At 38.3% G+C, this 23,275-nt stretch overlaps 1 protein-coding gene across 1 annotated transcript in view; it reads left to right on the forward strand.

Annotated features, from left to right (window-relative positions):
• Positions 1-22,529, forward strand: part of LOC110949120 (SPARC (osteonectin), cwcv and kazal like domains proteoglycan 2) — a 57,030-nt gene extending 34,501 nt beyond the window's left edge. The window contains exons 4-11 of the mRNA XM_051939347.1: positions 3,768-3,882; positions 10,893-11,001; positions 11,511-11,629; positions 13,489-13,604; positions 13,726-13,944; positions 16,840-16,902; positions 18,980-19,117; positions 20,763-22,529. Of these exons, the coding sequence (XP_051795307.1) occupies positions 3,768-3,882; positions 10,893-11,001; positions 11,511-11,629; positions 13,489-13,604; positions 13,726-13,944; positions 16,840-16,902; positions 18,980-19,117; positions 20,763-20,908 (1,025 nt within the window). The 3' untranslated portion in view covers positions 20,909-22,529. The remainder of the gene's footprint in view (positions 1-3,767; positions 3,883-10,892; positions 11,002-11,510; positions 11,630-13,488; positions 13,605-13,725; positions 13,945-16,839; positions 16,903-18,979; positions 19,118-20,762) is intronic.
• Positions 22,530-23,275: the final 746 nt, after the last annotated feature.

The raw sequence follows: 23,275 nt of genomic DNA on the forward strand, positions 1-23,275 counted from the left end.
CAGACGAAATATGCAGTGACAGGCGGCGTAAGATAAACCAGGAGAAAGCCTGAGGAAGAAACCTGAGTGATGTGTTTCACTAAAGAGAGCTGATGTGACACACGGTGGCATGCTGGAAATATTAAATAACTTCTTTCTTTTATTGTCAAGAAATAGTCAGGGTGACACGTATGGTGACAGCCGAGGATGATTTTCTCTGAGCTTTTATGTCTTAAATCAAAAGAGAAGCAGGAGACAAATGTAGAGGTTATTATTTAGCTGCAGGGGTTAAATCACGACAGAACGGAATACCTGTTGGACCAGATGAAGTGAATAATAGTCAAGTGGTCACAAAATCTTTTATATGGGATGTGTGAAGGTTTATGAGCTACAACCCTGCCAGAGTCGAGCTATCTGTCTGCGAGCTTTTCTGCTGGGCCTAAATGCTGCATTCTGTGTTATTGTGGGCTTTTACCACAGTAAGAAGTACCATTTAGATAAACAGGATTGTAATTCAATTAAGATAGAGAACAACAAGGACAATAACACCAGTCCTGTCTCACTAATACTAATTCATTTTCTTATTTACTATTTAATGCCTAATATGCTTTGCATTGAGGTTGGGTATTGTTTTATCCAGATTGTTCATTTAGTTTGCAATTCTGTGGTATTAAAAATGTTTAGAAATGCTTAATCTGCATCCACTTCGAGATCATATACATCGCACATGGATGTGATAGCAGCTAGATGTGTTTTATCCACACCCTGTCCAGTAAGTATACGGTACCATGCTGTGATGTTGTAAGTCAAACCTTTCAGTTCACAGAAGCTTGTGCCGCTACGGAATTACTATTTTAGAAATTCCAGGATCTGCACCAAAAACTAAATCAATTGTTCCTTGGATGTAGCTTTCAGCCAAACTCAACGGAGCTCTAAAAACAAGGTCTTGAATCACCCAACTCCTCAGCACACAATACACCAGGATTTCATCAGCTGGCATCGCCTCTAAGTTTTAAAATCAAAGCATTATTTTTTGACTTCCTGCCATCTGTGGGTTGTGTCTTACAAGGTACAGACAAACTTACAGTTGTGCTCATAAGTTTACATACCCTGGCCAAATTTGTGAAATATTGTCTTTTATTTTTTTTTAGCAAATATGTTTATTAATGGAAACATTTTTCTTTCATTTAGGCCTGGTGTTCAGACAAAGCTATTTATTGTCATGCAATTGTATTTGCTCTGATCATTCATGTTTTCATTAAAGAATGGAGCACATTTTACAAATTCTGCCAGGGTACGTAAACTTATGAGCTCAACTGTTTGTTAAAGCTTCAAAAGTAGCCTTAAGTTCTACGTTTTGTTGTCGAATTTGAGTTTCAATTACGTTTATACAGTAGATTACTGAAATATTACCTTTGATTTACCGATGAGGAGTGGATTTGTTTCCATATTATTCCCTCCATCCATTGTTTCCCAACATCCATCCATTGTTTCCCAACATCCATCCATTGTTTCCCAACATCCATTCATTGTTTCCCAACACCCATCTGTTGTTTTCCAAAATTCATCCATTTTTCCTAACATCTATCGTTTTCCAACATCCATCCATTGTTTTCCAGCATCCATCCATTGTTTCCCAACATCCATCCATTGTTTCCCAACAGCCATCCATTGTTTCCCAACAGCCATCCGTTGTTTCCCAAAATTCATCCATTTTTCCTAACATCCATCGTTTTCCAACATCCATTCATTGTTTTCCAGCATTCATCCATTGTTTTCCCAACATCCATCCTTTTTTTCCCAACATCCCTCCATTTTCCTGGTGGTACCAACTGAGCAGGGCATTCCAGACATAAACCTGCCCAACAACATTTTCCATTTTCTCCTGGAGGATTCCAAGGTGTTCCCAGGCCAGATGAGATATATTATCCCTTCAACAAATTCTGGGTCTATCTCCAGGTCTCCTTCCAGCTGAGCATTCCTGGAAATCCTCCAAAGATTCCTCCTAATCTTATTCCTGAACTACTTCAGCTGGCTCTTTAAAATGTAAAGGGGCAGCAACTGTAGTCCAGCCTTGCTGTTCCTCACCTTATCTCCAAAGCTGAACCCTATTTCAGTAGTCCATTTTGACTCCTTGAACCTTAATCTTTTGGTCACTACCCAGACCTCATGGCCATCAATGAGGGTTGGAACAAAGATAGACTGGTACCAAAACCCAGTAGTATGTTAAAAGATATCGATTTAGTCATTTTTCTGAGAATGAATAGTTGGATCACTAGTACAGAACTTGATATTTTCTTATCGGTGATGGCAAATGTAAAAAAAAATAATTTTACTCAATAATTAGATGTTTCCATGAAGGTACAGAGTTTAAAGCAAGAGTTGTGAGGTCTCAAATGGGTTCAAAGTATCTGAAACAGTTGGATCTTAAAATTACCCTGCTGCTCTAACTAGATGAACAGACAAGCCACCAAAACTAACCACTTCTAGTCAATGATGAAAACTACTTTGTGCTAGAAAGGCTCGTGGAGGACAAGCTTGCTCGGAAATGCTGCCAGACTCTTTATAAACTCCAGTGACCAGCTTGGGCTCAGACATGGTCTTATAGTGCAGAAAACACCACAGTATTTCCTGATTCTCTCACAGTTGTATTGTCATCCACTGATTCCATAAAAGACCACTGTTCCCTCGTACCTCCCGCCTGTAGCATCAAAGTATCACCTAGTCGCCAGATTTGCAGGGATCTGGCCGGCAGCCACCTCGTCTGTTGACCGTGTTGACTACAAAGCAGCTGTTCAAAGCTGACTCAGGATTTCACAGCTTAAATTTCTCTCAGCAGCCACCACTCGCCACTCACTCTTAAATCTATCCGAGCCTACGAGTTTTTAAAAAAAATTTTGTTTCCGAGGGAGGCCTTTCCCCTGGCAGAGGAGGCAAATGGGCTGGGACGGTGTGACATCCACTTTCGGATGACATTGACCACTGGATGAGGAAGGTGGAGGACACAGAGCTATTTCCATCTCAGTCGGTCGGTGGAAACGAGGCTGGCATTGAACCATTCAACTCTCTGAAGATGGGGAGAGGTGTAGGGGAAAGGAAGGGAAGGAGGGAGACAGCAAGGAAAAAAAGAGGATGGAGGGAAAGTGGAAGACAAAGATGGAGTGTTTTTCTGTGAGAGACAGAGAAAAAGCAAGCTGGGGAGAGACAGTGATAAGTTGACACGGGGGAAGTGAGATGTGACAAGCTGGGAGAAAGAGATGCTCAATCAGGGCTGTCAGGTTTTCTCGCAATCAGAGGCAGCCGTTGGAGACTGCAGGCAGTACTATTGACGATGGGCTGCCTCGCTAATGACAGCTAGGCGTCCATGTTTTCAGCAGCGCCGACTATAAAATCAATGGACTCATTGTGCGCGCCGCTAGAATTATTTTTCATTGCACATTCCGTGATTTTTTACTGCGTACGCCTGTGTAAGAGATAGTTTTGCAAGAATGAAAGATAATTTTAAATGGTGTAAATACACATAACTTGATTATGCAGCCCATAAAATAGCAGCTTTCCGTCTTCTGCTGCTGCCGCCGCTGTGTGTCTGTGTGTGTTTGTGTGTGTTGTTGTACTCTGCCGTCAATCTCCTGAACACATGCTGCTTGTCAAAAGAAATAACAGCAGCTGGGAGCTCTGCATTTGTCTGCTGGAGGTGACAAAAATGGAGAATTAAAACACCTTAAACACATCAGGTGTGATTGACATTGTTGGGTGTTGTTTTTGGTTTTGTTTTGTTATGTTCGCAGCCGTGGACACCACCAAGGACCCGTGCCAGAATGTGAAGTGCAGCCGCCATAAGGTGTGCGTTGCTCAGGGCTACCAGAGGGCCATGTGTGTCAATCGCAAGAAACTGGAGCAAAGGTAGGAGGAGTTTAAAGTCCTAAAATCAGAGAGAGGCTTGTTTTGTATGCAGAAAATGTGTTAAAGATATCTAGAAGAATGTTTAATTAGTCATGTTGAGCTATGGCTAATTAGGAAACTCATTTAGAGGCAAAAAGGTGCATAAATATCTAAAAACTTTAATTTGAAGTTAAAAGGAGCACTTTACTTGACTTAAATCTTGAGATCTTAATTGAGTTTAGTGAATTTTGGCATTGTGAATATAGATTTTTGAGTATATTAGATGTTTTTTTAAAATTTCACAGCTTGAAACTGACTCAAAAGAAAATTAACCACATAAATTCAATCACACATTTTTCAAAGTAAAAGTACCTCATTCAAGATTCAAAGTCGTCCATATACACGGCTTCACATGCAATTAAATCAGCTTCTATCAGACTCAGAAGCAAGAGCTGGTAGTTTAGTATAACATTTAATGTTAAGGGTATATGCGTTATGATTAATGGATGCCTAACTAATACATGACTCATGATCTAATGCATGATGTATCATGAAGTCCCGTGACTCAATGTTAATTAATAATGGAGCCACTATCACTTAGTTTAATTACTTAAAACTACACGGATCATCAGTTTGTGAACTCATACATATATGTAGTTAAGGCGGACAGGAATGAATTAGCTCGCAGGATTTTAAATTCCTCTTCAAATGCAAAACAGCACCATATTCTTATGTATGAGCATCAGATACAAAGAAGTCGAAAAGACCTTAATCAGCTTCTTTGCTGAGTTCTAACATGTGCATCAAGCTTCATGCATTCCCATTCAAAATTGGACCAAACCACAACAAACCCATCTTTGCAAATCGATGCCTACACTGTTTCCATGTCCTATTGCACAGACTGTAAATACAAAATCACTCAAGTTAGGCTTCTAGTTGAGACTTGGAGACTTTCAGACAGCTGTATTATCTCACACTTGGCAAAAGGCTGCAAGTATCAACAAACCCGATGCCAGAATGGCTGCAAATCACCGTCACTGTTCAAGCGAATAAAATCCACTAATAACACAAACTGATGCAGCTTAACAATGACAATTTTAACACTAAGCACACAAAAGCTGCTATAACAAGTATGTTTTTAACAATTAATAACAAGGCAAGTATGTGGTGAATGTGTAGTTTGTACTTTTATGATGAATTCCCAAAGACAAACCTCCTTCAGTCAATTATTTCACTGTTTTGGTTCACTGACACAAAACTGTCACATTGTTCTGTCGTTTTCAGATGTGGGCAGCTGTTTCCAGAAAAAAAAAAAAAGCTCTGTTTAATCCACTAATTGCCCAACAGCACAAACAGACTCTTAATGACTACATGTTGAACACATTGGAGCATTGAGCAGCTAAAAAGGCAAATAATTCCCTCAGGATATGATCAAACGCACAGATAAAAGAAGCAAATATTGGTTGGATATTTATTTGGTGGCTAGAAACACGAATGTGAATATATTCTAATGTTGTAACCTGTATCTAGGATGCATCTAAAGTCAGGGTTTCAGGTGGCAGGTGCAGCAGATTGACTGGACATGGGAGAATTTGACACTATGCACAGACACTGAGATGTGTGCATGCACAATTAATTCAAATATATGGTGTTAAAAGTTTTTTTGATTTTTGAAACAAAGAGAAAACTTGCACGATTCTCATCTCCATCGCTAATTTACACAAAAACTCAAATAGACCACATTGTAATTTACTGTGATTAAAAGGATTTGAGATTTTTTCTTTATTTGGAAGACAGAATCTGTTGACATGCAGGCTCCACATGTGCACAACAAAATGAGCAAGAAACAGGAAAGACTGAAAAGGACGATTTTGTTGCTAAAAAGAACTGTAACAGCAGTTGTAGGGCTGCATGATAAATGGAATATTATTCATTTTTTTGGCATCGCACAATTAAATGAACATGATCGACTGTGATATTGACACCTTTACTGCTGTTCGCTCACAGAAAACAGCACAAACTTGCTATCAGATTGGGTAAATTTGACATTAGAACCCCTTAATTCTCTCTTTTGAAAGCAGTTTTTGGTCACATACTTGTCTGAGTTGCTGCGATAACTGAGTGGAGACTAACAGCTTCTAGTAGAGGTTGCATGTGAGCTGCTGAGGCAAAATCTGTAAATTATAATATAGATTTTTGGTGCAGTCAGTAGGAGATGCTCTGAATTCAGATGAAGAAGAAGCTTATTTTTAATCTAATTTTGATACACATTTGTATTTTAGAAGGGTTGTGGCAAAACATGGAAGTGATGATAGTTCTTTCTTTATTTACATGTGAAAGCAATTATGATAAATGGGCTAGTGATGAGCTTAAAATGTATCAAAATAATCGTTTCAATCAATTGTATTGGATTAATCAGTTGTACAGAACTATTTCAGCTACAGAAAGACATTTATGAAAAGCATCTCTGTTGGTAGTGCTTTGCAATTTCGCCTCGACTCAAGGCAACTTAAGTAATCTGTTGTGCCGTTTAAATCAGCACCACAAAGCTCTGTATGACAAGCCAGATCTGAATGCCATCCAAAGCAAAACATATTTCAGATGCCTTTGCTTGTATTCCACCATGCCAGGAAGGTTACAAGTGATTCACACATTTTTCATCTTTATAAAAAAATGCTTGTCACCCCAATCAGTCCAGGGTGATTAATTCTCCTCAAATAGAGTAATTTAATTAATCTTGTATAAACTTACTGTTTTTCTTCATATTGCTATATACTAGTTATTTGATTTGTATATAACGGTCAAACAGAAAGTTGTGTAACCTTGTGTAGTGGCAACAATTGCACACCACTCACAGAGTACCCGTTTTTGGTCACGGTCATCCTCTCTGCAGCCTATATACAGACATTGAAAAAGATATTAGACCAGCATTGTTTTCTTCAATTTCTTGTTCATTTTCATGCCTGGTACAACTAAAGGTGTATTATCTGAAGAATACAATGAACACGATAAACAAAATGCAGCTGATTTTATAATACTTTATGTCCTATTTGACATGCTTCAGCTTAATTGTATTCCCAGGGCATGGAAGAGGCCGTTTCATGTCATAAGCAGCACTGAACATGTAAGCCCTAAAGTGTTTTCCTGCTTTCATTCAAGCTGTAGCACAACTTAAGCTGTCAGCTCTCACATAATGCCTGAAACAAAAGACTTCTGTGAAGCTACAAAGGCATATTTAATCAAGTACTAACTCCAATGTGTATTATGTGACTAAAACAGACAGAAAGGAAAACATGGAATGCCTAAAATCACTGTTTTTGGCAGTACAATGCCATAGCTACTAATGTAAGAACTAAAGTGATTTTTGGTTATTATCATAAAAAAACATGGAAAATGGCTAGATATCAGCTCTTAAATGAAACTCTTACGAGCTATTTTTGTTGTTATCATTATATTCGTCCAAATAAATGTACGTTTAGTTGCACCAGGCATTAAAATGAACAAGAAATTGAAGAAAACAAGGGTGGACTCTTATTTTTTCCATGTATTTCTGTACAGCTGAGTAGGGCAGCACGGTTATAGCCAAATTATCTTTTTTGATCAATATTGAGATTTATCACAACTGCACTTTTACACATTAATAAACCAAGTACTTCTATGACTTCCATGTTTTTGCCACAATTCTGCTAATGTACAGATTAGCATCAGAATAAGATTTGAAAAATGTTTATTTATTGAAAAACCAAAATATTAATAAGAATGTGTTTTTTTATGCAATACAGTGCAGCCCTAATTCACAATCGGAGAGATTGACTCTATATTTACAATTATCAGTGCAGCAAGAGTAGAAAAAAGTTCATCAGCAGACTTTATTCTACAAAATTTGCATTCAAAGGGTTATAATTTCAATGCCGATTTTTGTTTTAAATGACTAAAATGCAGGCAGCAGGTGAGTAGGTGAAGGGGATAATTAAGAACCGGAAACTCCTCAGTGGCAGCTCACATCTACTGACATATGTCCACGTTTTTCAAACTTCTGGAGCCAATTGAAAGCCACTTTTGTGGCAGATTTTTAGGAGCTTTTGACCCTGCCACGACACGACACGCAGAAATCAATCACCATTTCAAAAAAGGAGGAAATATCTATTTTGTCATGCGTCACTAAGCAACAGTCTACTTACATCTCTAACCGCTCAAACGGCAGGACACCGTGTACTTGACTGTGTCCTTAACAATACTTCACTGAACTCCGTGTCGATAATAGGGCAGCTTTCGAAAACACATCGCATTAATCCGTGGAAGTTGACGCAGAAGTGGATGTTGCAATCAAAATGCGTATTAGAAAACTTTCACAGTTCATCGTGTGACATTGTTTTATGTTCCGACTCCTTCACAAAGACCTTCTTTATTCTTTTTACTTCTTTATAGTAAACCTGAGCAGAAAAGCATTTATCTGTTCCCTCGCCCATTCATTCCACTTTGCCTGAAAAACAAATGAGCAGGGTTGCGGGCTGAAAAGAATTAATGGAGTGAATTATTACTACCTGCAAAGTCTATCTGCGGCGACAGGCATTTATCTTTTTCAATAAAGTGCTTCATTTACAGAGTCACTCCAGAGATGAGAGAGACTGTGTCGAATAATGGGTAATAAGCACAAACGCCACCGCGCTAAACCATCCCAGCATCATTAAGTAGCTGCCTCAGAAGTCGTACGGCGGAGCCTCACGCTCACCGAACATGAAGTCAATCAACGTGTGAGAGGAAAAGCAACCACGGGGAATTTTACACGCCGAGCGCTCAGATATTAACAGATGCAATATGACTTTGTGGTTGGCTGTAATCAGAAAATGTCTTGTTTTGTTTTGCAGGGTGTATTAAATGATTAGTTTGAAGAAAAAAAATGACTTATTAGAGGAAATTTGTAACTCTGTTTGATCTCACCAGGAGAGTCAGTCCACTCAAATTACAGAGCATATTTTCTCACTTTAAAACTCAGGATGTGTCGACATGCAGACAAGTTTTTACCCAGGAGCTGCCTCTGAGGGCTGTGGAATGGAGTTTAGCTTTTGCTGCTCAAAATTCAACCCGTCTTTCCTGAACAGTGTCCACTTACATTCCATTGCATTTATTTTACAAGGTTCAGTTTAGAAGTGTATCTTTCTCACATAACCAACTGAAAACATGCAGTACAAGCACGTAAAATCTTCTTTTCTTAAATATCTCAACATGTACTCGATGGGCTGTCGGAAATTTCTGATTCAAATCACATGCACCCTCTTCTGGAGCCACCATGAGGATGATTTTTTTGTGATTTTTCTTCAACCACAGCTATTATAATTTGCTTCACACATTCTCTGAGTTGTGCCAAGGCGGCTTGTCCTTTGGCTTTTCATTAAAAGCTGTCAGCAGGTCAAGTTGTCACGTATTTCAGGTTATGCCTCCATAACTAATAATATCACCACCAGAAGCAGCTGTAGGTTGAGGTTAGGACTAATTAGCTCTTTGTAGCTAACCTCAGAGGAACTACTGGATGGATTCATTTTGCTTTCAACATTCAGGTCGCCATCAAAATGAACTGCAATCACCTTGTTTATGACTAATTTAAGGCTCAACAGCTCCCATCAGCTTCAGCTGCACTTTGTGTTTGTGGCTAATTATCAGCTGTTGGCGTGTTAACACTCCAAACTGTTCACTGATAGTGAACATGGGGAACATTGCACCTGCTAAACATGAGACTATTGTCACTCTGAGCACATTGGCATGCTAATACCATTTAGCTCAAACCATTACTGTGCAAGCCACTCTACATTTAGAAAAATACATGCAGAACAGTTTTCTTCCAGTTGAAAGACCTCTTTATTTAGGGGAGGCTACATTAAAGTGTGCTTAATGTAGTTCTTTAAAGTGCTGAAGGTTTTCCATTTTCATTACAGTTTAATTTGATTTGGTGACGGGTAATAGCATAAGGTTAGACCTGCAACTAATGATTCATTTCATTTCATCAATGAATCGTCTGGTCAATAAAACATCAGAAAACAGTGAGAAATCTCATAATTTCCCAAATCCCAAGTTTTGATCTTGTAATGTGTTCTTCTGTGTGAGCAGAACGCAAAATATTAAATGTAGGATAAGATAACAGAAGATAGAACTTTAATAATCCAGAAGCAAATTCTTGAAATTCTCAAAATGAAAGGGAGCCAGAAATGCTACACATATCAAAACCTTTTTTTTATTATTTTTTTCGGGAGACTCAGGAGTTCAAAGGACCTAATTAAGTACATGGCTACAAGATAAATCTAATTTACTAATTCTGATTAACCTTTTAAGCTGCTAACATTATTTAAATTGGTGGCGTTGACAAATTATATTGTACTGGCATATTATTCTATTCCAAAATACAAAAAAAACAGAAGTTCCCCTTGGGGATCAATTAAGTATTCTATTCTATTCTATTCTATTCTATTCTATTCTATTCTATTCTTTCTTTTGCTTGCATTTGTCTAGTATTATGTGTAATTAAAACTCAAATGTCTGCAGTAGTTGATTTGAAAACTAAATTTGAGTTGAGGCAACTTTGAAATTGCCTTGATGACTTCATTTTTCTTCACTTTGAGTTCATGTTTTCAAATCCCCTCCCCTATCTTAACTTGTGTGGACAAATCCAGGCAGTTAAGACAGATAAATAAAAGTAGTTTGATTGCAGAGGAAAATGTAATTCCCCTAGATTAATATAGTTTGTTGGGTGAACCTAATTTCATTAGAAGATGTCACAACTCAAAAAGATGCAAATTTTCATTACATTTTTTAATCCAAAACATTATTTCTTGAAATATGTAAATCACTGCAAGGAGCCGATGTTGGGTGCAGTTTGCACCTTTATGTTTTTTAAGTGTTTTGTGAGAAATGTGTGAGTGATGTGAACATCACAAACACAACCAATCAAGGACCTGAGAAATTTGTGTAGTGAAGCTGTGATTGTCTGGATATTAAGTTCATTTCAGACTTTCCTTTGTTTCCCCTCTGATGCTCAGAGTCAAACAGTCGGGGCAGCTGGAGGCTCATGAAAGCAGCTGCAAGCCTTGTCCTGTGGTTGCTTCTTCACCTGTGTGCGGCTCTGATGGACACAACTACGCTTCAGAGGTAAAAGCAAATCTTCTAACCCGGTGTCTGTCCTTGAAAGCACTTTACACTTAGATCGTTTTTTTCTTTTTGCTTTATTACTGACTTCTGGCATCACAGAAACCCTGACACGGAATAGAAAGCTGCCGTGTCACTGTTTTAAATAATGAGAGGAGTCCAGTCAAGTGCTGTTTCCTGCTACGCTGACATATACGTGGGCGCAGCAGGGCAGCACAGTTCATCACTGCTCGCGGGAGGACAAGTGCAAAGGCTCAGTGCGGCCATATGATTAATGACTGACGTTGTTTTGAGCGGCATCACTGTAGACCGGCCACTGCCAGGATTCTTTATTGATTTATGTATAGTTTTTAATTTTGACCTTGCATGAGAAGACGGCGGAAAATGACAGCTCATTCTTGCTGCCTTTCTCTAAGTGCAGTGTCTCATCTGAATGAGCAATCTCTTTCTCCTGCGGTCACCCCCATAAATATTTTAACTGCATCCGTGCCTCTTTCTGTCTGTTCTTACAGTGTAAGTTGGAGCAGCAGGCCTGCCTCACAGGCAAAGACCTGAGCATCATGTGTTCTGGATTCTGCCCCTGCGCCACGACTCCTGTTACCGTCACAAACGCTGACACCAAACGTGGAAAGTGCCTTTTATTTCTCTCCTTTTTATTTGCGCGTCTTCATTTGGGGATTCACCTTTCTCTCTGTCTGCTTCATCCCTTTCATGAGTCGAGCTTTCAAGAAAAGAAAGTTACGATACACTGGTGGCCACACGGCATGCCAAAAAAATCCTGTATAAAAAAAAAAATCTGGCAGCAAACATGCCAGAAAAAATATGTGGATAAATGTTGGAATACTGCAACATTCACAAACTATTTTTTTTTTTAAAACAGTGGAAATAACAAGAAATATGTGTAAAATAATCATATTTTGGTGGATTTCAGTACAATTTCACACTTAATTACAAATTTAAAACATGGACATTACAGTCAACAGGAAAATTTATACTTTTTTCTGTGATTTTATTCATTTTTTTTCTGCAGTTTAACACATACAGGAAATCTGTGAAATAGCAGTTTAAAAATTACTATTTTTGTTTCAAATAATAGCTAATATCTGTAAATACTGTAAAAACAGTGTATTTTATGATCAAACATGAAAGAACTAATTTCTATTTGTAAAAATACCCATTTCAAATGTGGACGTCATGCTGCACCTTTTTGTTTTGACAGTCAACATGTAAATTAAGACTTTTTTTCTGTGGTTTTGCTAGATATTTGTAATTTAATAATATGCGTAAAACAGCTGTTGAAAAAATCTTTACTTTTTAAAAATTCTTAATATGGATACATTCTTTTTCAAATAACAGCAAATGTCTGTAAGAATTTATACATATATAAAATGTATACATGTATAAAATATATAAATATAAAAAATGGTGTAATTTTTATGGTCAAATGTAAAAGAGCAAATTACGATTTGTAAATATACAGATTTTAGATGTAGACATCTCTTACAGTTTGCTTAGATCGATGTTATCTGTACTTTAACAAAGCAAGAAAATTTCCTAAAACAATACAACTAAAATCCAATTTTTCAGTAAATTTTTCAGCAATTTTTTCAAGTATGGATTTTTTAAAAATAATGGCAAATATCTGCAAAATCATGATTTTTTTTGCTGTGTAGAAATAGTGTAATTTTAAGGTCAAACATAAAAAAAGAATAAAAAATTGTTAAAAAAATACAAATGTTAGATGTGGATGTTAGATGTCCTTTTTTATACAGTAAATATGTAATTTGATACTTTTTTCTGTGATTTTACCTGCGAAAACTGTGAAAATCAGAACAATTATTGGTACATTGTTCAAAAAGTAGCATTCCAAGCTGTTTTAAAACATGTTTTTTTGTGGTGTATCTGAAGGATAAGACTCACATTTTCTCACAGAACCAATCAACCCAAAGCTTGCTCGATATCTGGGATCAATACTCACCAATTTCAGAGATTACCGTTTGCCAAATATCCCCCATGCGGTTAAACTGGTCTTTCAATCATGCAGTAATTAATCAGTTAGAGTATACACTTTCTGTCATTGCAGCCAAACAGTATTGATTGTCCATGCTTTCGAGCACGTGAAAACACCGATTGATCAAAGGGATGAAATGTTACTTCTGTTTTTCATCTGGAGCCTGGAATGAGTGCTTAGCCTGAAACTGTAAATGGATTTCCATTGGATAGCAGCAATTCACTGCCACAGAGTTAATTGAAAAATAATGTTTTCTTTGATTAGCAAATCACGCACTTAAATAAATCACAGCATGAAAGTACAACAGAGATCAACCGTTTTACTGTGAGGGAAAACTGTGCCTTTCATTCACATCAGTCAGAGCAATGTAAAGCTGTACTGATCCCGTGTTTGCCTTTAGGGAAAGTGAGTCAGGTTGCTGTCAAGCTTCTGCCAGGCTTTTGAATAGCAGGATTCCCTTATTTGCTCCCTTTAGAGAGCTGCACTGGCCAGGACCTGGCAGACCTGGGTGACCGCCTCAGAGACTGGTTCCAACTCCTTCATGGCAACGCAAAGCAGAATAACTCTGGCAAACCTGGAGCTGGCACCGCTTCCGGTTAGAAATCTCACAAAGCAGCTGTAGTCTATTTATTCTCTGCAACCTCAGAACTTACAGCTCAATTGTCTGTGTGAAGAGCTGTAGTAAAAACAGAAACTAACGCTGTTGTTGCTGACAGTGCTGGACAAGAGTCTGGTCGCCAGCTGCAAGGACTCCATCGGCTGGATGTTCTCGAGGCTGGACACCAACGGCGACCTGTATCTGGACCAAGCTGAGCTGGCTGCCATTAATCTGGACAAGTATGAAGTCTGCATCCGACCCTTCTTCAACTCCTGCGACAGCTACAAGGATGGGAAGGTGTCTACGGCGGAGTGGTGCCTCTGCTTCTGGAGAGAAAGTGAGTGAAGAAGTGCTGCAGAGAGCCGAGTCTATTTTGGGTCTAAACGGGTAAAATAAAAGCAAAGTTACGTCAGAGGGAAGTGCAGGGTTCACTGACGGTGGTTTGCAGAATGGTTATGAGTGATAGGAAGTAGGATAAAGTAATGGATCATCTGTGAAAACAAAAGACCACCAGATGACGTACGAAGCAGTCAGTGGTTTCTAGATACTGAAATGTGGCAACACATTGGACACCAGTGAAGTAATGGCACCTAAAAAGAATATTTTTGAACATTTTTTCAAATATTTGTGAGCAACTAGAGTCAGGAGACAATCAGTTTGGCAGAAAGGGGTTTGGCTGCATCAAAAGGCAGTATTTTTAAGCTGAGAAATTGTCATATTTAAGTCCTGTCAGTTTCTCAGAAATTGTTGATAGTGACAAAAAAAAACACCAAATGACTCATAAAATGTGCAAAATTGCCCAAAAATACTTTGAAAATTCTAAAATGACTCAAGAAAATGTTCAAAATGGCATAAAAATTCTCAGATTTGGCCGAAATGTCTTGAAAGCTGTCTGCATTTTTTGGTCTTGTAGACTGGATGTGAAGTGGTCAGCTTTTAACAGAACTCAAACGTGTTTTTCATCCATTAAAAATTAGTTAAATGATGTGAAAGTCGTCTAAAACGAAATTAAATGTGTCCCATATTTCTCAGAAATTATCCATAGTGACAAAAAAACACCAATATTTATGAAAACTGTCCAAAAATACTTGAAATGTCTCAAAAAAAAAAAGTTCAAAATGACATAAAAGTTGTTCAGAATGCCAAAAATTTGTCCAAAAAGCCTTGAAATCTGTCTGCATTTTTCGTTTTTTAGACTGAGACACCTGGATGGATGTGAAACTGACCTGGTTCCAGCCCTTACACAACTCAAATGTGGTTTTCATCAAAATTTGTCAAATTACATGAAAGTTGTGCAAAGTTAAATGAAATGTGTCCCACGTTTCTCAGAAATTGTCATTAGTGACAAAAACCCACCATTTATACTGAAATGAGAAACACTGTGTTAATTAGTCTAATTTACAACCTGAAATCAGATTCTCCTTACGGTAGAAAATCCTGCTTGACTTCTCCCTCCGTTCATTCGTCATTATATGCAGGTTCTGACAGTATTTCCAGCATGATTAGCAGTTTTCCTGCTGTGCAAATCTGGACCTCGTTTATCCAACAATGGCTAATCAAAAGTTTGTCTTCACGGCCACAGCTGAGTTCAGTCTCTCCACAGCGCTACAGGAAATACAGTCCTCACCTGATTTAACAGCTAACCAATCCCCTAAAGCCACTTCTTCAGCTCAGCAGCCTCTTTTACTGCTCATTTCTTTGTTTCGTGACCTTCACTCTGACTGAAACCAACAACTTTCTGGTCGCAACTTTCTCCCACAATCCAGGTTTTATTTCTACGTTAAGGACAATTTGCAAAACCATTTCAGTTATTCTTTGAAAAAGAAGCCATGAATTGATTTGTGCAGCTGCCACAACAGATTTGTTTGCTGATTTTATTCCCTTTTGTTAACGAGAATGCAGATGGCAAATGCTAGTGCGTGCATACTCTCTATACTAGTTCTTTAAGTGCTTCTTTTATTAGGTGCTCACATGATCGTGCTGCATGTAGGTGTGAAATTATGAAGGTCTGTTTTGATGAAGAAAGAGAGAAAATATTTCCTTCCTTTTAAAGAACAAAAGCTTCATTTCTGAGCTGCATTAAAGCTGAAAGCCACCGTCTTTGCACGGCGACATTGTCAGTCAGAGAGCTATCATCCGAGATTCTTGGAATTCATGTTAAAAAACGCCCAGTGTGCTCAGGAATTCATCTGTGTGTGTCCATGTTCCTGACATTTAATGTGAACTTATCATGTTGTAAAATATCAAATGATGGAGTGCCTCTACGGATGCTATCTCGCCCATAACCTAATCTCACGTTTTAGCTGTGCAACATCTGCACCGTTTGACCTTTTATTTCTGGAAGTAACCTCATTTGCACACTGATTATCTCATTGATTGAGCATTTAACCTGCCTGTGACAGATTACAGCAGCTCCCTAATCAATTTTTGATCCCCAGGCGCTGATATTTAGAAAGTACTGCAACCCAGGTAATTAAATTGTAACGTTTTTTACATTATACCACATTTGTAAAAATATAATTTTATTCCAAACTGTGATTGGAACAGATTTTCATTTATTCTTGACCTGTCAGTGATGTCAAGAAGTTCTCGTGGCGTCTTGTGAATTGGTTTAGTTTGGTGCAAACAAAGCTTTAGTGACCGTTTTCTAATTCACAATTAAAATAAACTGATTTACACTTGTTTTTTTTCGGTTGCATATACTTTAAATGATCAATAATGCCCCTCGTCTGCTATCAACATGAATAATTTAAAAGACAGATGAGTTTTGGGCCTTTTGTGTAAATAATTCTCATGTCTGACCATTATTATCATTTGTTTAACTGGCCGGAGTCTTTTTGCAAATGTCTGCAAAGCAAGTTGATAGAAAGCCGATACAGCTGCAAAGACTGAGGCACATTTCTGTGAAGATCCACACATACTGGGAAAGGTTTATTGCCTTTAGGGTCAATACAAAGTGCCTTTCTCTCCTTTGTTTCTATTTCTATCTGTTCTAGAGGGGCGGCTCATTTCCCTGTCACTCTCCGACTGCATCCATATGTTCTTTCACCTCGGCTCTCCACAATCGATCACGCTCCAGGGAATGAAATATAAGTCTTCTTAAACAAATCGATGCGCGCAGAAAAAGTGTAATTATGAAGCGCATTGATTGAGATAAAGTTTGAGGAGAGCAGTTTTAAAGGTATTCGTCTGTCATCACTTTTTTTCTTTTCTTTTGTTTGATTCCTCTCAGAGCCGCCGTGCCTCGCTGAGCTGGAGAGGATCCAAGTGCAGGAGGCGGCCAAGAAGAAGCCTGGTAAAAAAAAAAAAAAAAAAATGAAAAGACATTTTTCTTGAAAGCTGAATGTAAATTTGAAGTCTTTTAAAGACTATAGTTGCATAGAAAACACATTTTGTCATCCACCCACTGCAGAAGCCACGCCACGGCTCACAGTTAGCCGGGAGCTGCACCATCTAGCTCAGGAGTGTCGAACTCATTGTAGTTCAGGGTCCACATTCAGCCTAATGTGGTCTCAAGTGTGCTGCACCAGTTTAATCACAGTATAGTAACATATGAAAAACCAAAACTCCAAATGTTTCCTTTGTTTAAGTGCAAAAAAAGTACATTCTGAAAATGTTCACATTCCGGGATTTTATAAAACATTATGAACAACCTGAAATTTCTTTAGAAAAATAAATTCAATTTCAGCAACATCAGTTTATCTTTTACACATTACAACTTCCAGATCACGGAGTGTCTACAAAGGAACAACGCATTCAGTCACGAGGATCTGGAACTGAATTATGTAGTATTTTACTTTAAGATCAAAACGACAAGAGTCAGACAATTAAAACCACAAAAAGACAATAATATGTAACAGAACTGAGACACAAAGTGACCAAAAATAAGTCAAACGACACAAAACAAAAAATTAGATAAAAAGTTTCAAAGCAACAAAAAATGGACAACACAAGCAAGACAAAAAACAAAACGATAAAACGACACACAAAACAGCAAATACAGGAAAACACAACATGACTAAAATATGACAAAAACACAAGCAAGACAAAAAGGAAACACAAAATGACAAACATGAGACAAATGACAAAAAAAGACTAAAAAAAAAGACAAGACCAACAAAAACAAGACAAAATATTACAAAAAATGAGACAAAATGACAAAAATTGAGACAAACGACACAAAAAAAGACAAAAAAATTGGGCAGAAAAGTTTTAAAGCAGCAAAAAAATGGGCAAGTGAGACAAAAAAATACAAAACGATGCACAAAACAGCAAATACAGCAATACACAAAATGACAAAAATGAGAAACACAAACAAGACAACAAGGAAACACAAAACGAGAAACAAAATGACAAAAACATGAGACACATGACAAAAGTCAGACAAAAACAAGACAAAATATTACAAAAAATGAGGCAGAAAACAACAAAAGAATGGTGATCTAGTATTTTACTTTACGATCAAAACAATTTGTCATGGTCTAGAAATTATTGTCAAACATGCGGCCCGCGGGCCAAAACCGGCCCTCCAGAGGGTCCAGTCCGGCCCACAGGACGACTTTGTAAAAATCACAGAGAAGACATTAACTGCAGATTGCAAATTTGTAAAATTATAAATTTACACCCCTGATCTCGCTGCTGTTTGCCCTCACGCTCGCTCAGGGGTCTCTGGGTAAACTTATGTAACAAAGCGCCTGGAGCAGCAGGCGAGGAGCTGGAGGAGGCTCATTAAAGAGATCACAAGCACACGGCCGGGATTAGGCCCTAATCAGGCTGGGGGGGATTAGAGGGCAGCGCTGGCTTTGGGAAAGAGTGAGGCTAATGCAGCCCTTTGGCACCGCGAGACACCCCCACGCCCCAGCAGCTACCCAGCATGCTCCACACACCAACACAGCTGCTTTTCTGTCTGCGGGTCTGAAACCCACAGATCTGTTCCTCCATCCCTGAAGCCCACTCGTCTCACTTCTTGTGTTTTCTCTTGTTTTCTCCGGGCTTGGGAGGAGGTGGTGCTTGTTAGAGAACTTCGCTTCGGGTTTGACAAGAGTGTCCTGGGGGAGGCTGAAACAGTGGAGCTCTGTCACCGGGGCTGTCACTACGCTTTTACATGCCACTCCAACATACTGTAGAAAAAACTCCCATCCACCAGCATATGCATGGCTGTGTAAGACAAACAGGGGGGATGCTTTCTCTGTCTCCATGGTATTCCCTTCCAAAAAGCTGCCTCTCTATCCAGACTGATAGTCTTATCACAGGTTCACCAAGGCGTGCTGGCATCCTTGTTTGCCGCCCTCATCTCAGGCATCAGCATGAGGCAGCTACTGTACGTCTGCTGAGGGTGTAAATATTCAAGGAGCGGCTATGCGTCTTTGCAGGGATGTACATTCCCAGCTGCGACGAGGACGGCTACTACAGGAAAGTGCAGTGCGACCAGAGCCGAGGGGAATGTTGGTGCGTCGACCAGCACGGCGGGGAGATGATGGGCACCAGAATCCATGGCAACCCCGACTGTGGTAAGAGGCAAACAAACACTTCTCGCACAGAACACCGAAAATACACAGAAAATCTCCCTCTTATTTAGCCAGTTTTTTGTCTGCCCTTAAAATCGAACACAAAATGTAACATTATTAAACCTTATTGGTGTAGTGAGATTATTTAATCTGGTTTCTAATGAAAATCAGCTTGTTTTAACTCTTTGCAACTAACTCTCTTAACCCAAAGCAGCTTCTAGGTGGATTGTAATTGCATCTATCTTTCTTTTTTTATTTACTTGCTGCAACATAAAGTCCTCCACCTCCATGGTAACAACACAACCATGGATAGAAGGAAGAAAAGTGCTAAGTGCCTTTTGTGCAGTTTAACAGATCAATAGAGCCATAAATCAACAATAGGAATAAACTAAATTAGAACATTTTTGATTGTTTATTTTATAAAAATTGAAAATTCCTGGAATCAGCATGTGCAACATTCTGTGGATACATGTGTGATTAGTACTGAAAAGTGGTGATGCTACAGTTATTTAGTCTTTAACCCCTTTAAAGCCCAATTATAGAAAAAAATAGCAAGAAATTATATATATATATATATATATATATATATATATATATATATAAAAACATTTTATTTTATCATATTATTATTTTATTGTGTATATTAATGATAAAGAATATATATTTTTATATATTTATTATTTATATATATTATAAAAATAATATAATAAAATAAAATAATAAAAATATAAATAAATAAAAATATAAGGATAAATAATAAAATAATAAAAGCAAAAAATAATTTAAAAAAAATAATAAAACTGATGTTGTATTTTTGCAACAGTGGGTTTACAGGGTTAATTTGTTTTCCACACTCTGCTCTGTGCAAACACTGCCTGCAGTTCAGCTGAAAAACCCCTGAATTTTAGTCACATAACTTCTGGTCATTATTCTGCTGAAAAACACTGTTTCTTTTTTCTGTTTTTTTTTTTTTTTTAACAGAATCTAGTTGGAGCACACACTTTAATTTTAACACATTTTAATGAGATGGAGAATGAAGTGATTTTGATGACATATCACGATTCTGAGCTTAGATTTGGTTGGGTTTTCTGGAGAACTGCAAAACTGAATGTCTTTCTGTTTTTACAGTTTCTTACTCTGATAAATTTAGTAATTTTGGTGATTTTTTTAAGAATGAAAATGCCTTCCAGACCCATAAGTAGGTGTCAGAGTTCAGAGGGTTAAGTTAGTGCACTGACCTTCCTTTCATTGTTTTAATTCTTCGAAATACTGACAATCAAGTGTCTTAACTTGCAAAAATTAGAAATTTCTGATCCTTCTTTTATTTTTTGAGAGTTTAAAGAATATTTCTGCACCCTTTCAACAACCTGTGCAGATTTCAGAATCGGAAATACAGCTGCAGCAAATTTGTATATTCGTTATTAGTCTCATCAAAGAACAAAATAATATAAAATGTTAGACTTTACTAACACTATTCTCCAGAGTCTAACATCCCATTTTTATATCACTTCTTTTGTCTACACAAGAGTCCAAAAGCAAATTGAGAGTTGGCAAATCTAACTGCTCGAACCAATGAAATATTTACATTTTGACCCAGATTCCTGTCTTTAAAGAAAACGGTTTATTACTAATATTTTGCCTTTGCCAGATGAAGTGGCGGGTTATTCTGGAGATTTTGGGAGCGGAGTGGGATGGGAGGACGAAGAGGAAAAGGAGGCAGAGGAGAACGGGGAGGAGGCGGAGGAGGAGGAAGAGGAGGAGGGCGAGGCAGACGACGGAGGATACATCTGGTAGGACTGTCTGAGCCCCCACAGGAGAGCACAGCTGCTGGCCTGAACATCTGCAGGCACGGGTAGCTCTCTCCTCAAAGCTAAAGATTTTGGGATCGGACTGGGGAGGCATGGAAGAGTCCTGGTGGGATGTGTAGTGCTGGGGCAGGTCCAGCGATGACATGATGACCAGTTTTTTTCGTCTTAGATATGTGTAATTGCTTCATTCTATTCTCTGTTTTTTGAGCAACAGAGCTTTTTTGTTTGTTTGTTTTGCCGTCCTGTAAAAAAAGCGGGACCCACTGACTACTGCGCCGTAGGTAGCTAAAGTCCATCAGAATTCCCATCTATGCATATAGAGATTACCAGTAATTTTGTATTGTGTGAACAGTTGCTTGAGTATTAGAGATGCCGCCCCACTGGAACGACTAGAGGTCAGAAATCAGCAAATGGTTCGACATTTTTGGCAAATAGGCTCGTTTGTTTTTGTGTAGAAGGTGAGATAAGAGGATCAATACCACACTTAAAGACTAGAAATGGGGAAATAGCTGCAGGAACATCTTCAGCTCAACATCTGATATGCTGTTTGTTTGATTTGCACAAAAAACAAAGTGTAAAAATGCCAAACCGCATTGTTTAAAAGTGTTTAAAAGCCAGGCTATACGGTGCAAGTGAGAGAAACAATCAGGCACATGACACCTGTCAAAATGGAACGAGACATTTTTATACTTTTTTTGTATAAATGAAACAAGAATGATATAATTACTACAGTGCGGTGGAGCATTTAGCAGCTTAAGAGCCAGATAATTCCCTCAGGAGCTGATGGAAACCAACTAAAAAGAGAGTGAATATTGGAGTTACAGTCGCCAGAAACACAATAATGATGAATAATAATCTTGCATTGCTCTGTTTACTCTGTCAGCTGCTTACGTTGTGCTCACATCTTGTTTTTACAGCCCCAACTGGCCAAAAAAAAATGAAGTTATTTCATGGTGATAAATGGCTTCTCGGTGTAGATCAAATAAGCATATTTGCCAAAACGTCAAACTATTCCTTTCAAAGCAGTTCAGCACAATGTGGTTCCGTATTTCAAAGGCGATTATGTACATAAATCCGGTGTAAATGAACTGCGAGGGTTTCAGGTTACTATGGTTTCGAGCGACCTTTATGACAACCGCAGCTCATAGCAGTTTTTAAATCGTACATGTTTTATGAATTAAGACACACACACAGCTATATACAGGACCTGCATTTCTAGTCGGATTACTTTTGTGGAAAAAAGAAAAACCCGTAGAATGTACTGTAACGACACCAACTGCACCCACTGTAGAAACCACGAGCTGCCGTCCTCCGCTAACTCTCATGTCAGAGAATGTGCCATGTTACTTTCTGCGTTTGCAACTTGAAATTCTGTATTTTGTGTTTATACATATAAATATATATATAAAAAAGGTGTGCATTACTTGAAGTTCTGTGTGTATACTTGAACATTTTTGTTTTTCTATGAGAATATCGTCGTCTTCATCCATGCTATCGATAGGCCCGGACATTTTGTTTGTTTTTAGTATTGCATGTTAGTAATTAAGAATGTACTTCTAGGCTGAGCACTTTACTAATAAAGGCACTGGAGCCAAGTTGTATGTTGACTTTTAATCGTTTCTTGAATATTTCGGGAATGAAAATGATCACCGGGAGAGAAATTACATCATCTGTCACACGCTGTCTTTTTATATTTATCGATGAGTGTACTTTTTAGGTGCCTGCGGGGAAATTAAACGAACATTATAACATAAAGCCCAGCTGATTGGCCTCTCTGCTGCTCAGGAGAGGACATGCATCACTGACTGCAGCTGTATTTTTTTACCTCACTAGATCTATATTCTTTAAATTTAGCTCGCGAGTTAAAACCGACACAAATGAACCGACACTTTCTACTGTACTCGGGAGTTTTCTGCTTGTTAAACACCAGCAGGTTTTGCAAATATGAATATTTTGGAGAACAGAACTACTTTGTGGTGATCTTTGCTCTCCCACCTGGCATGTGACAGATTATTACAGCTGAGGCCTGTTACAGCTGTCACTACAACTGATTGTGTTTAACTAGGTGTTAACTGTGCGCAAAGTCGTCACGGAGTCTGTTGTGGAATCAAAACAAGAGGAAGGTTGACAGCTAAGAGTCATCTCCAAGTTGCTTCTCTTGCTGGCAGATGGGCATATTTGCTGGGGTATTTTGGAGTTCAGCTGCCACCTCATGCTAGAAGAACAAATTACAGCAGTCGGCTGCCAGATGGCACATCGCTGAATGACCAACGTGAAAGACAACACTGTCAGAGGTCACATGGATAGTAAAAACTGGCACCAAATTCATCTATATGTGTTTGCTTTTCTTCCA

The sequence above is a fragment of the Acanthochromis polyacanthus genome, chromosome 19 (assembly GCF_021347895.1).
Source record: "Acanthochromis polyacanthus isolate Apoly-LR-REF ecotype Palm Island chromosome 19, KAUST_Apoly_ChrSc, whole genome shotgun sequence".
NCBI classification, from domain to species: domain Eukaryota; kingdom Metazoa; phylum Chordata; class Actinopteri; family Pomacentridae; genus Acanthochromis; species Acanthochromis polyacanthus.